The sequence below is a fragment of the Molossus molossus genome, unplaced genomic scaffold, assembly GCF_014108415.1.
Source record: "Molossus molossus isolate mMolMol1 unplaced genomic scaffold, mMolMol1.p scaffold_m16_p_20, whole genome shotgun sequence".
NCBI lineage: Eukaryota > Metazoa > Chordata > Mammalia > Chiroptera > Molossidae > Molossus > Molossus molossus.
The window spans coordinates 31,178,426-31,191,427 of NW_023425356.1; the positions used below are offsets into that span (position 1 = coordinate 31,178,426).

At 46.9% G+C, this 13,002-nt stretch overlaps 1 protein-coding gene across 1 annotated transcript in view; it reads left to right on the forward strand.

Annotated features, from left to right (window-relative positions):
* The first annotated feature begins 7,145 nt into the window (after positions 1-7,145).
* TMCC2 (transmembrane and coiled-coil domain family 2) overlaps positions 7,146-13,002 on the forward strand; it is a 34,942-nt gene continuing 29,085 nt past the window's right edge. The window contains exons 1-2 of the mRNA XM_036271980.1: positions 7,146-7,314; positions 7,447-7,748. Of these exons, the coding sequence (XP_036127873.1) occupies positions 7,542-7,748 (207 nt within the window). The 5' untranslated portion in view covers positions 7,146-7,314; positions 7,447-7,541. The remainder of the gene's footprint in view (positions 7,315-7,446; positions 7,749-13,002) is intronic.

The following is a 13,002-nucleotide window of genomic DNA, read 5'->3' on the forward strand; positions in this document are numbered from 1 at the left end:
ATCAATAAAAACATATTTTTAAAAAAGAAGAAGAATTACCTAGGGCCCTGGCTAGCTCTATTGGTTAGAGCATTGTCCAGATATGCCAAGGTTGCGGGTTTGATCCTCAGTCAGGGCACAAATAGAATTAACCAAAGAATGCATAAATAAGTGGAGTAACAAATAGATGTTTCTTTCCCTTCCTCTCTAAAAAAATCAATAAATAAAATTTTTTAAAAAAGAATCACCTAGGATAGTTGTTTCAAGTGCAGATTTTCAGGTTCCACCTCTAGCAATTCTGTTTCTATCAGTTTGTGGTGGGGCCTGGGGATCTGCATCTATACCTACATTCCAAGGTGATTTATGTTGTTGGTATTCCATGAACCATACTTTGAGAAACGCTGTCCTGTGGTTTCAGAGAATAAAAAGAAAATTGTTTTTTCCCATCACTAATATGCCATAAAAACTCTGTAACCGGCAGGTGCTAAATGAAAGAGATCTAAATACCGAATGAGTATATGTTTGAGACGATTTATATAATTCTTACCTACTTAAAGGCTTCTGAATCATCCTAATGCAACATTTTATCCTTTTAACACTAATGATATGGATGCAAGTGTGTAAACACTTCCTTTTTGTAGTCATCTTAATCCAGAGATCTCTCTTCTCTGGCCTGTGGTACTTAATCATCTCCCTCTCTGAGCATTGACAGACATTACTATTTCAATCTTGTGTTGTTTCCTTTTTCATTTGTGTCTTGTTTCCCCAACCGGACCTTTTAAAATCCAAAGGCAGCAACCAGCCCGGCCAGCGTGGCTCAGTGGTTGAACGTTGACTCATACACCAAGAGGTCACCAGTTCGATTCCTGGTCAGGGCCCAGGCCCAGGGAGTGGGATAGATCCCCAGTAGGGGGCATGCAGGAGGCGGCCAATCGATGTTCTCTCTCATCGATGCTTCTATCTCTCTCTAAAAATCAATAAAGGGAAGAAAAAAAAACAAAGGCAGGGATCAATGACTTCTTTTGTTCTCTACCTTCCATAGGCACCTTGTATAGCTCGTATACATGATATGCGTTTCATAAATACGTTTGAATGAATGTAGGTATGTTTAACGGTTGAATGGTACTCATTGATAAATCCTTTACCACAGGAGTGACTCAGAGTCGCAGTCATGAAAAGATGTGCTATTAGGCTTTCAGGGCTGGAGCCAGGCAGAGCCCAGTGCAGCTCGCAGGCCTGTGAAAGTGCTGTAATCTCTCCAAGCCTGTTTCCTCGTCGGTAGTGTGGGAACGGCACTGGCCCGTGCACGGCTGCTGTGGGATTGAGAGGGAATTCACCAGGTTCTTAGCAAATGCTGACGCCTGTGATTCTCTGTAAATGGTCGCTGCTTGCTCTTATTATATCTAAAAGTACCACATAGAATAACGGATGGAACTGCCATCGATATTTATCCTCGGAAGTAGAATAATGAACAAATGGTTCTCTCTGAGCAAAGCTGATTCTTTCTATCTTTTCCTTCTCTCTTTCTTCCTTATTTTTTTACGCTCTCGCATTTTCAGCTTTAAGTAACAGATTGTCCAGGGTTTGTATGGTTTCCCTATAGAGATGGGAAAGGACACAAAGCAGCCATTTGACCAGTCCCAGGCTTTCACGCAGAGCAGTATAATCAGGGTTTAAGTTTAGGCCTCACAAACCTTCTCTGTTCATGGCCGTGAATATTGCGACCTTTCTCCCATTACTGAGGAGCAACAAGCACCTAGAATGAGGAATATGTGTCCTACCTGAAAGGAGGAACAGACACTTCTAGCTTCCTGTACTACAGATAGCAGAATCCCTGATCCAGGTATCAGCCAGACACGGGGGTCTCCCCTAAAGGTCTAGGGGTGCTGTGAGAGAAACGGTCACGAGAGGGGCAATCCGTTTGCTTTGTTTAGTCCTTTAAAGTATTGACAGGTATCAGAGATTCTATGCTGTGCAGGAGTAATATATAATCAATTTCTGAATAAAAATAGGAATTATAGTTTTATTTCTGAAGGTGAAAAATTGAGATAATGATCTAAGAATAAGGTGGAGAGTGGTTAAATAAACCATGAGATATTGACTTGATAGAATGGTAAGCAGTCATTTAAAATGTCTACTTAAACATTTTAAGTTTAATGTCTAATTGCATATGAAATAACTGGGGGAAATGTAATAACATATGGAAAATGCTTCTGAGTACATTTTAAATAAAAAACAGGATAAAATTTGTTTAGGCACAGAGCCTTCTCCAACTCACGAGTGAAGCAGAACTCAGTCCTTTATGTCTTTTGCAATAGCCAATAAAAAGCCTGTATTTAGGTGGTGGGATGGTGATGTAATCAACAATCTAGCCAATCTCCTTGATAATTATTTGCACAGTTTCCTTCTCCTAATCTAACAGAACCCAGTTTCTTTTAAGGAGAGCATTGAAGGGAAATGGGTCTCTCCAAAGAAAGGGAAGAAAATCACATTAACAAAGGAATATTTGTAAAGATGCTGGTATTAAAATACAGTGATCAAACTTATTATATCTAGTCTCTCTAAAGAATGCGTTCACCTTCTCAGAAAAGCCGTCTACTTGGAATGTTTAAAATAGCTCTCTGATATTTAAAATGCTTTTAAATTAAAACTAAACTTTTAAAAATAAAATAATCTTAATGAAAAACATTTTTAAGGAATTTCTACAGAATAGGAAAGAGTTTTCTCGTGTAATCTACAAGCCTCTTGCTAGTGGCAAAAAGAAGCCTCTTATTTCTCAGACTTAATTGATTTTACACACACACACACCCTCCTCTATGCTTACCTGTTGATCTCAGCAACTTGTCCTCTATAATTAGAACTTCACCAGTTTATCAAGCTAAATGAACTAGCTGTTGACAAAGGAACAGGATTCCACAACCCTGATCTTTATCCTTGTTCATACAACTTACTGGTTTTCCACATTTGCTACTACCAGGAGAGCCCCTTTTCATTAGCCTAACTGGGATTTCCTTTCACAAAAAGCATTACTCTTACTGGGACAATTCTGCCATTCTCATGTGGCAGACAGGGGCTTGGATAAGTTAATTATTTTTGTTTTATTCAGGTTTACTGATCACATACTGTGTCCAGCGTTTTCATATTTTATCTAGCATTATCTAGTTTAATCCTTATAATAACCATGTGAGGATAGGTATTATTAGCCCCTGTTTATAGATGAGAAAAACAAAGGTGAGAAAAGTTGAGTGATTTGGTTGCCCAAGAACACACAGGGAGCCACAGAACCACACTTCTTACATGGATTTTCTAACAGGAAGGCCAATGTTCTTCCCACTAACTACACCCTGTTATTTATTTGTAATTAACCAGTGGTATCAAAGCAGAAAGAGAAAATGTTACTCCTATATACCAAATGTAATTTCTTGCATTATAAATAGAAAATTTTTGTCTTATCTTGAATATCAAAACACAGTATGTGCCAGTATTTTCCCAAAGAAGCCTAGATAGAATGATCTCAGGTACTCAAGAATTTACTATGGCTAGTGAAAATTGGCCATCAGCTTCAAACTGGCAGTTCTAGGTCACACAGCTCTCTACAGAGGTTTCCCCCCTCAAACTTTCTTGGCAGTAGCATATTTGTTCTATAAAATGACACTCAGTGAAAGTCAGAAATGGGTGAAGCACATTTAAATAAATTCCCAAGAATAGAACCGTTGGAGTGGAATGTGCAACACTTTTGAAACTGGATGACATCTCTGATTATAGGTATGGCCCTCACTCTGTTCCAGGTGACGTCTAAGTGGTGGGCAAAAGTAGGTTTACAGCTGTTAGTGACATTCTTTTGAGTTAATAAAGCTATTGTAATCATCATAACCTTCATGTCTTTTTCCATATGAACAACTGTAAATCTACTTTTGCCCACCCCATTACCCATTAGCCTCTAAGGTAGGTATTGTCAGTATCCACTCTTCCAAAGGAGGAATCTTGGCATGAAGAGGTTAGAGAGGTTGCCTCCAATCACGTGCTCAGTGGAGAGGAGAGCCACGATTTGTCTCCAAGTAGTCTGTTCACAGAGTCTGAGCTACTATGCTATCCTGCCTCTCCAAAATGAAATGTAAAGTATTAGTTGATTTCATGAAACACACCACAGACTTTTTGTTGACCTGCATCACACCTTGCTAACTGTGGCCACTAATAGGAAATTTGGCTATGTGTATGATAATATAAAAATCAGCCCTGGCCAGTTTGGCTCAGCGGTTAGAGCATCGGCCCGCAGACCAGAGAGTCCCAGGTTCAATTCCTGCTAAGGGCACATACCTGGGTTGCAGTTTGTCCCCGGCCCCAGTTGGGGTTGTGTGTCTCTCTCACATCGATGTTTCTCTCTCTCTCTCTTCCTCCCGCTCTATCTGAAGATAAATGCAAAGAGTGTCCTCAGGTGAGGATAAAAAAAATCAAGACCCTGGCCAGGTAGCTGAGTTGGTTCAGAGCATTGCTCAGATACATCAAGGTTGCAGGTTTGATCCTCAGTATGAGTATGTACAAGAGTCAATCGATGGCTCTGGCCAGTTTTGCTTCGTGGTTAGAGCATCGACCTGTGGTCCAGAGAGACCTGAGTTTGGTTCCTGCTAAGGGCGCGTACCTCGGTTGCAGTTTGTCCCCGGCCCTGGTTGGTCGTGCAGGTGGCAGCCACTTGATGTGTCCCTTTCACGTTGATGTTTCTCTCTCTCTCTCTTCCTCTCTTTCCCTCCCACTCTATCTAAACAAAAAATGTCCTCAGGTGAGGATTAAAAAAAGAAAAAAAAAGTCAACGGATGAATACATAAATAAGTGGAACAACAAATGGATGTTTCTCTCTCTTTTCCTCTCTATATAAAATCAATAAATAAAATTTTAAAAATCAAACTTAAGCCCTGCTGGTGTGGCTCAGTGGTTGAGTGTTGACCCATGCACTAAGAGGTGGCCAGTTCAATTCCCAGTCAGGGCACATGCCCAGGTCATGGGCCTGATCCCTGATGGGGGGCAGGCGGGAAGTGGCCAATTGATGTTCTCTCTCATCGATGTTTCTATCTCTCTCTCCCTCTCCCTTCTTCTCTCTAAAATCAATAAAGAAAACATATTTTTTAAATCAAATTTAAGTCCACTTCAACCTATTATTGAAATGAGGCTTCAGCGGTTAGAGCGTCAGCCTACAGACCAGAGAGTCCCGGGTTCAGTTCCTGCTAGGGGCACATACCAAAAAAAAAAAAAAAAATAGAGATGAGGCATAAGGCAAAATGATAATGGTCTCTGTTTCCTTAAAGCTTCACACCATCTCTCTCCAATATTTTTCATCTTAGAGTCCGGTCATGAACATGTGTCCATGTGTGTTCACCATTTTCTGGTCACTGCTTGCCACCCAAGATGGGCCCAGGGTCTGTGGGGTCCCCCTGCACTTCTCTGGGCCAATCAGACAGGGGGCAGTAGACTCCTCCGCCTGACATCTTGGACTCTTGGAATCTGCCCCAATTGGTTCTGTCTAGATCCACCTTGGTCTTCATAGCATTCTGTCTTTCCCTCACCATTGAAAATGCTAAAAAGCTTGTAGCTTGTGTTTCTACATTGTGTCTGATACTGTGTAGTGGATGTTGGAGGTGGTTCTACATTCCCAACCCATCCTAAGTTCCCTTCTAAAAATGGAACTGCCTAGTTTAGAAAGTAAATTGTTAACAACTTAGGCTCTTCTAGGATATACACTAAGGTAAGTGGTTAGAATGGGAAGAAGACAGAACGAGTCAAGAAACTCACAGACCAGTAGGACTGAAGTGAGGCTCCAATAGCATGATAGATGTAAAAAAGATTATTAAACTGTAAAATGCAGTAGAGATCATCACTGTGACTCACAGCCTCGGTGTCTCCTTCACTCACAGTCTCAAATGTTAGCTTGCATCAGAAATACCTGGAGGGCTTGTTGAAACAGATTTCTGGGCCCACCATTTCTGATTCAGTAGATCTGGCTGGTGTCCAGTAATTTGCATTTCTATCAAGTTTCTAGGTGATGCTGATGCTGCGGGTCCCAGAACTGTACTTTGAGAACGGTTGTTCTAGGCCGCTGGATGGGCAAAAAAATCCTGCCCATAGTAATCATACAGTAAGCATTCAGATGGCTTTGTTATTTCTAGGCTCCGTATATTGGTTACCCCATTATTTGATCTCTTTTGCCTTTAGAATACTCAGCGAAGTTTGGCTGAGATTTATGGGAAAAAGAAATTACATTCCTTCCTTTCTTTTCCATATGTCCCAATCTCCTGCCACTAATATCCTTTATTTAAAAGCTGCTTTACAGTTTGCAAGGAACTCTCACACTCATTATTGTGTTCAAATATCAAATATTTTGTCATTCCTAGCATAAAGCTAAAAGTCATGAGAGTTAAAGTGGGAGAAGGGGCGATGGGGCAGAAGAACACCCCCTTCCCTTTGCATTTGCAGCGCTGCAGGTAGCTATAGGTTTGTGTTTCAGACCAAGCTTCCTAGCGGGGATCAGAGTCTTCCTCACTGAAGGGATGTATATAATATAATGTGTAAGGTTAGAATAATAATAATAAAAAAAAGCACTGATCGTAAGCATCCCTACTGTGCCCCTTCCCTATCTAATAAAACGAATGGGTGGGGGAAATCCTGAGAGCCTTTCCTGGGAGGGTCCATCCAGCATCTGCCGAGACAAGTCCGGGTGACCCGCCGTCCCCGCCTCTGCTGGCAGCCGCTCTCCGCAATGCTAAAACGCAGCAGCAGAGCGGTCCAGACTTCTCTTGGGGGCTCACACCGTGCAACCAACCCTAAAACGTGGCGGTGCGACGCCCCCACGGACCTCCAGGCTTCCCATTGGTCCTTTGCCGTTGTCACTCCTTCCTTGCCTCGCCTTCCCCCGGCGGGCGGGGGCACCGGGTGGGGTAGGTTGCGTTCGCGGTTGGCTTCGGCCGCGGTCCGGCTTTGCAGCAGACGTCGCACCGGCGGGGAGCGGGCCACGGGGATCCGGCCGCGGGCGGGAGCGAGGGAGCTGGGCGCGCTGCAGGCTCCGAGACCGGTCCATGCGGGGCGGAGGCCGGCGGCAGGGCCAGGGGCCCCTGCCGGCGCCGAGGGCGGCCGCCGTGGACCTGCCCGGCCGGCTGCCCCCTGCCCTGCCTCGCCCAGAGCCCGGCGAACCCAGGGGGATGCGCGGTGCTGCTCAGCTCCCCTGCTCTGCCCATGCCCTGAAGCAGAAAGTTCGGGGGCCGGGAGCCACCCTCCTCCTCCCGCTCCAATGACTGCCCAAGGACTCCTGCTAGCCAGCCTCCACTGTGCTCTGCCTTCGCTCTCCAGGTCGTGATGAACTATTCCAAGCTGTAACCAAGGTTCCCCCTCCTCGTCCCTGCCTCCTCTTCCGTTAAAGAGATTTATTTTTTAATTCAAGAAATTGTCATCCGTCAACTCCTTTCCTCGTTCATCATTTAGACGCTGGGCCTCGTTTCTGAGTGTAAGAGGGGGTGCGGTCTCCCCCAAGGCAGATCGCTGGAAGGACAGATTCCCCCGGCCGACCCACATACACCATGAAGAGGTGCAAATCGGACGAGCTGCAGCAACAGCAGGGAGAAGAGGATGGAGCTGGGCTGGAAGATGCCGTTTGCCACCTGCCGGGTGCGGACCTTCGGCCAGGGTTGGCCACGGGTGCTAACTCTGCTGGTGGGCCAACTTCAGATGCGGGCGCTGCCGCGGTGCCCAACCCGGGTCCCCGAAGCAAGCCTCCTGATTTAAAGGTGAGCGCAGACCCTTCCCTGGCCAGCCCAGCCGGCGACTTAGCTTTCCCCATCCCACGCAGAAGTGCTTTAACTGGATACAAGTGATGGGGGAATCAGGCAAAGGTCAGAGAGGATGTTGGGCCAGAACCTTGGGCAGGACTTCAGGTACCATTTGTACCTCTCTCTTTCAGCTACATTTCAGGTTTCTATGTTTGTTCCTCATTATTCAGCAGACGTTCTAGTGACTCACCCATACAAGACTGTTTGAATGATATGTGTGAAGTGCAGTTCTCAAAGGGCTGGAGAAATCCAAGATGTTAACCAAAAAGTTGATACCACTTTCCCTCCTGTAAGATGGCAGGGGAAGAAAACGACAGTGTGGAAAGCCAGAGGACCATTAGTTTCCTTTGCTGAATTAGTTTCCTCCTTTTGGGACCTTCCTGGATGAAGCTCAGTTTGTCCATCTGTGAAAGGGGAGTGTGGATTTCTTGCCATTAGGTGGAGCCAGAGGTTAAGCTAGTGCTTGGAGATCCCTGCCTGCCTACTTGCAGAACCAGCCCTCTGGGTGGAGAACTGACAGGTGGCCCAGCGGTGCTTGGGCTGGTTTGAGGCCTCGGTTCAAGTTGCACACATGCTGAGCTGGTAGTTAGAACCAGAATCCGAGAGAGCTGATCACACGCAACTGGGAGTCATTTATTTTTCAGCCTGAGGTTGCCGAGACAATTATTGAGCTGTATTGAATATGTATATTAATTAAAACAGCAGCCGCGATAAATGATGCATCTTTGCTGGAGCTCCCACAGGGACTGCAGGCTCAGGCTTCTCCAGCCAGCTCACCTCCAGACTGTTCGAGATGTCGGCCCAAGGAAGGAATTTAGATGCCTTGGAGATTGATGACTCAGGGAGATATTCTCCAGATGGGGTGCAAGGTCCTGACTAGGAGAGTGAAAGGACTCCGTTATGTTAAATAAAGCCTGTATTCTATAGCAGCAGACACTAAGGAGCTCACCAGAATAAGCCAATGACATTCCTCGCTTGGCCTGAGCGGTTCAGAGTCAGGAAGTCAGAGCGCAGGTGAGTGTGCTCTTACCTGTGTGTGTTACCTGTCTGTGTTCCTTGGGGAGGGATGAGAAGGGGGACAGCTAGTTCCTGGTGTGTAGTTTTTAGAAATTGTAGTAGTTACTCGAACGTGACCTCCGAGTTCTACTGCCCTTTTCAGAGATTCAGGGATACGTTACGTCTAAAGATGAGTCTGCTGGCTAGACTGTGCCCAGGAATCTTGGTACCTGGCCCAGCTGTCACCCTTGAGCCCACCCGGTGTGCGCAGGAGGTGTGAGTGCTATTTTAACCGAGATGGTCAAGGGACAGGGATGCCCTTAATTCTGTTGTGGGGAAGGTCCAGCCTTCTGCTGCAGACTTCTGTTTCATTTTGGGCTGATGCAGAAGAGTTTGGCCAGCAAACTCTTAATCAGATGGACCCTTGCCCTGAGCTCAGTCCTGGAAGGACAGTCGCAGAAACTCCCCACTCCCCAGCTTAGGCCATCAGTGGAAACTGTGGGCTCCGTTCATCTCCCACCCCTTCCCCCCAAGGTGGGCTGGTTGTGGTGTGAGGGCTGCAGTGTCTGTCTCTGTAGATAAAGCTACTTTAAGAAGCTTATTCACCTCACCCTATATCATCTCTCTCTCTCTCCCCTCACCCTGCTCTGGTAACACCTTCATTCTGGTCGTGGCAGAAATAGCAACTCTACACTTGATATTAAATGCTGAACTTCCCTGAACCAAAATTAAGACCAAATGTGACCAAGGACTCCCACCCCCTAGAAAACATACCACTGCGGTGGATCACAGCCATGTGGACCCAGGTTGGCAGCAAGGAGTAAACATAGCTGCTGCCTGCTGGTGGGAGCACAGGGAGACAAGCGGAGCTGTTTATCTCTGTCTGCTTTCTCACTTGTTTGCAGGGTAGGGACTTCAGAACCAGACATACGCTCGGGGCTATTGTAATTTGATTTGCTGTGTGATCTCAGGCAAATCACTCAGCATTTCTGAGCCTTTTTTTCTGGGGAAGGGGACTAGAAATATGGAAGTGTGTCCAAACTTGTTTTCCAGTGCTGGTACAGGTTTCCATCAATGGAAAAATCCCATCATTGGCTCTAGCACTGGGTAGAGCTGACTTGTTTTAGATTTGATGGTCGTACCAGAAAGGAGCCAGTTTAATTCTTAACACCCCCTACTTCACACCTATGTTTGGCCCAGGGAGACCAACAATTCAGGCTTGCTTTGTTTTCATTTTAAAATTTGGAGATGGGAACTTTTGGTCCCTTAGTCCCACTTCTATTTTCTTGTGACAGTTTCAGGCATTGTGATGAATTAAGTGCATTGGAGGAAATCATCTTGAGAAAGGGACAAGAAAATAAGAGGTTTTGTCTGAGCACCTCCACTGAGGTGAGGGGGTGGGGAGAAGAGAGAATTGTGGTCTTTGCCCACGAGATCTGAACGTTGCCCTAACCAATGGAAGCTGGAGGTGCCAGGGGTTCCTGTGGTCTCCCTCCTCATCCTTCAGGTGTGGAGCATCTCACTCTGCACTGTTAAGTTCTGCTCCGGTGGCCTGGGATCTGTGGTTATGGGGTGGGGAGGGCCAGTGAAAAGAAGGGGGAAAAAGCAGCAACCTTAAAAGAGCAATCATAAAACTGTAACTGAAAAATAACCTGAAAATGAACATCGCCCCACAGGAGGCTCATGCAGCTAGGTCGAGGGCCTTCTCAACTGCTCAACACAGCAACCCAGAGCCACATCCCCCCCACCCCCACCCCGCCCCTAGCTTGGATTCCTGTTTAACCACTCCGGTCTTGATTCCATTGTCATCCTTATCCAGCCCTTTGCTGCTCCCAGAATCCCTGCTGGGAGACGCCCGAATTGCTGGTCACAGAGTGTTGGCTGACCAAAAGTACTTTGGAATTCTCCAGCAAGAAAACCCAGCGCCAGTGAGAATGGGAGCGGGGAGGAGCTCGGGAAAACTTCAGAAAGGGACACGGAGCACACATTCCTGTCAAGAAGACAGCAAGTGATAGATCTTGGTGAGGCCTGGGGAGTGGCTAAGCATCAGGCTGCTGGTTCTGTCCTGGTGCAGTTCAGAGGGGGAAGGAGGGGGAGGGGTGCCCCCAACCCCCGTGCCCCCCTTCCCCTCCCCACTTTCCCCACTCCTCCCCGCCCCTCCCCACCCCCTTCTGGTGTGGCGGGAGGAATTGAGCCTTTCCTGAAAGGAAGGGTCTGGATGTCCTGGCTAGAAGCCCTTCCCTGGCTGTCCCCCGAGGCTCCCTTTTCCCTCTCAGAAGGCCCTGTGAATAATTTCCCCAGGGGCTTCCGAGCACTGTTCATATTTTTCCCGGAAGAAATGGAGGCAGCTCCGAATTCCATTATTGGAAGTGCTTTTGACTCAGGACTCATTGGGCTCCAGCTCCTCTGCTTCCATTCCCAACACACACTGGGCCTGCCCCTCAGGAAGGTCTGGAAGAGCAATTAGAAGCCAAATAGCCCAGGGAGAGTCACAGCCGGATCCTCAGCCCTCCGGGGGAACATGGGCGCTTCAGCCCCTGCACTCCCACAAATGGCCCCTGCTCTTTGAGCACTCCGGTAGAGTCCCCACTGGAGAAGGAACCAAGGGTCACCCGTGCGTTCCTTTCAGTTGGAGAGGCACCGGTTTAAACTGAAATATGACATGCGCACATACAAGAGTCTGAAAAGATGTGTATGGTTTAAATGACAATCGCAAAACAGACACCCCATCTCCCTACTCCCCAAGTCAAGAAAGAGAACATTGGCATTCCCAAGAACTCCTGCTTCTTGTTTTGTTCTTGTTTGTTATGCTTCTATTTTTTGAGGCCCAGGGTTTTTGTTTTTTGTTTTTTTGTTTTCATTTATTTTCAGATAAAGTGAGAGGGAGAAAGGGGGGAAGAGAGAGAGAGAGAAACATCAACGTGAGAGAGACACATCGACAGGCTGCCACCCACAGGACCTCAACCGGGGCCGAGGCCGGAGACAAACTGCAACCGAGGTACGTGCCCTTAGCGGGAACCGAACCTGGGGCTCTCTGGTCCACGGGCCGATGCTCTAACCACCAAGCCAAACCAGCCAGGGCCTGGGGTTTTGATAACATCAGTGGGTCTCAGTTTCTCCACTTGTTCAGTGGAGAAGACAAGATAATCATAGGACGGTGGGCAGGATGCGCAGTGTGTGCTCTGGGACTCGGGAGGTTCTCATGGCAGAGTGTGGCTTTATGTGGCCTGCCTGCACCATGAGGCTCCTGGTTCTACTGTAGAAGTGATGTGCTCAGGTGTGAGGATTCCTACAATCTTAGGTGGGAGCTAGACCCCTGGGGTAGGTTTCATCAGGGGAGGCAGAATTGCGGTAGACCTAAGAACAAGAAAATGGAACATTAGTTCTTTGGCAACAGCACTGCCTCCTCCTCCAGGTGAGCTCCCAGTCAAACAGGATGAAATGCTGGCAAGAAAGTCATCCATTGAAGGACACATGCATTTAAAGGTGCTTTGAGCATCATGTGATGGTTTCAGGAACACATGGAGTTCATCGGAAGATGTCCTGGGGGAGGTGGACTCAGGGCATGATGTTCAAGTAAGGGTGGAATGTTAATTACCAAACCAGAGATGGAGGTTTTCCAGATGGGGAGTGAAATGGCAAGCGCCAGGTCCCTTTAGGGACAGCGTCCTTTTTGGCTGGAATGGCAGTTGTCTTCCCAGCCCTATAAGTAGTCAAGGAGAGTGGAGGGTGCCGAGGAATTGTGAGATGGCCCCACTCCCACCCCCTCTGCCTTCAGTACTATTCAGAGCAGCCCTGTGTGTGGGCTCAGGAGGAACTGGTGACCGATGGGAAGGCATGTGGCAAAAGCTCTGTTCTGGCACATACGGGTTCTAGACGGATTCCCAGCTGTCTGGTTCTAGTGGGAACTGTCTCACGGGCTCAGAATTTACAGAACGTCCTTCTCTTTGTGTATCTAATTGTGTCTTAACTGCCAGTCTCAGTAACAAGAATCTCGCCTTCAACAAGGAATGGAAACATCTGATAGGATCTGAATTCGGGGTTGAAGTTTTTTAAAAAAAGTGTGGGCGTCAGGGGCTGGGAAAAAGCTCAGCTAGCTTCTCAGTGATGGTCCTGGGGGCCAACTCAAAACTCATCTCCATGTTCTCTCTCCTGCAAGAAATGGCATCTCCATTTGACATCCTCATAGACGAGGAGGATCACTCTTAGAACGAGG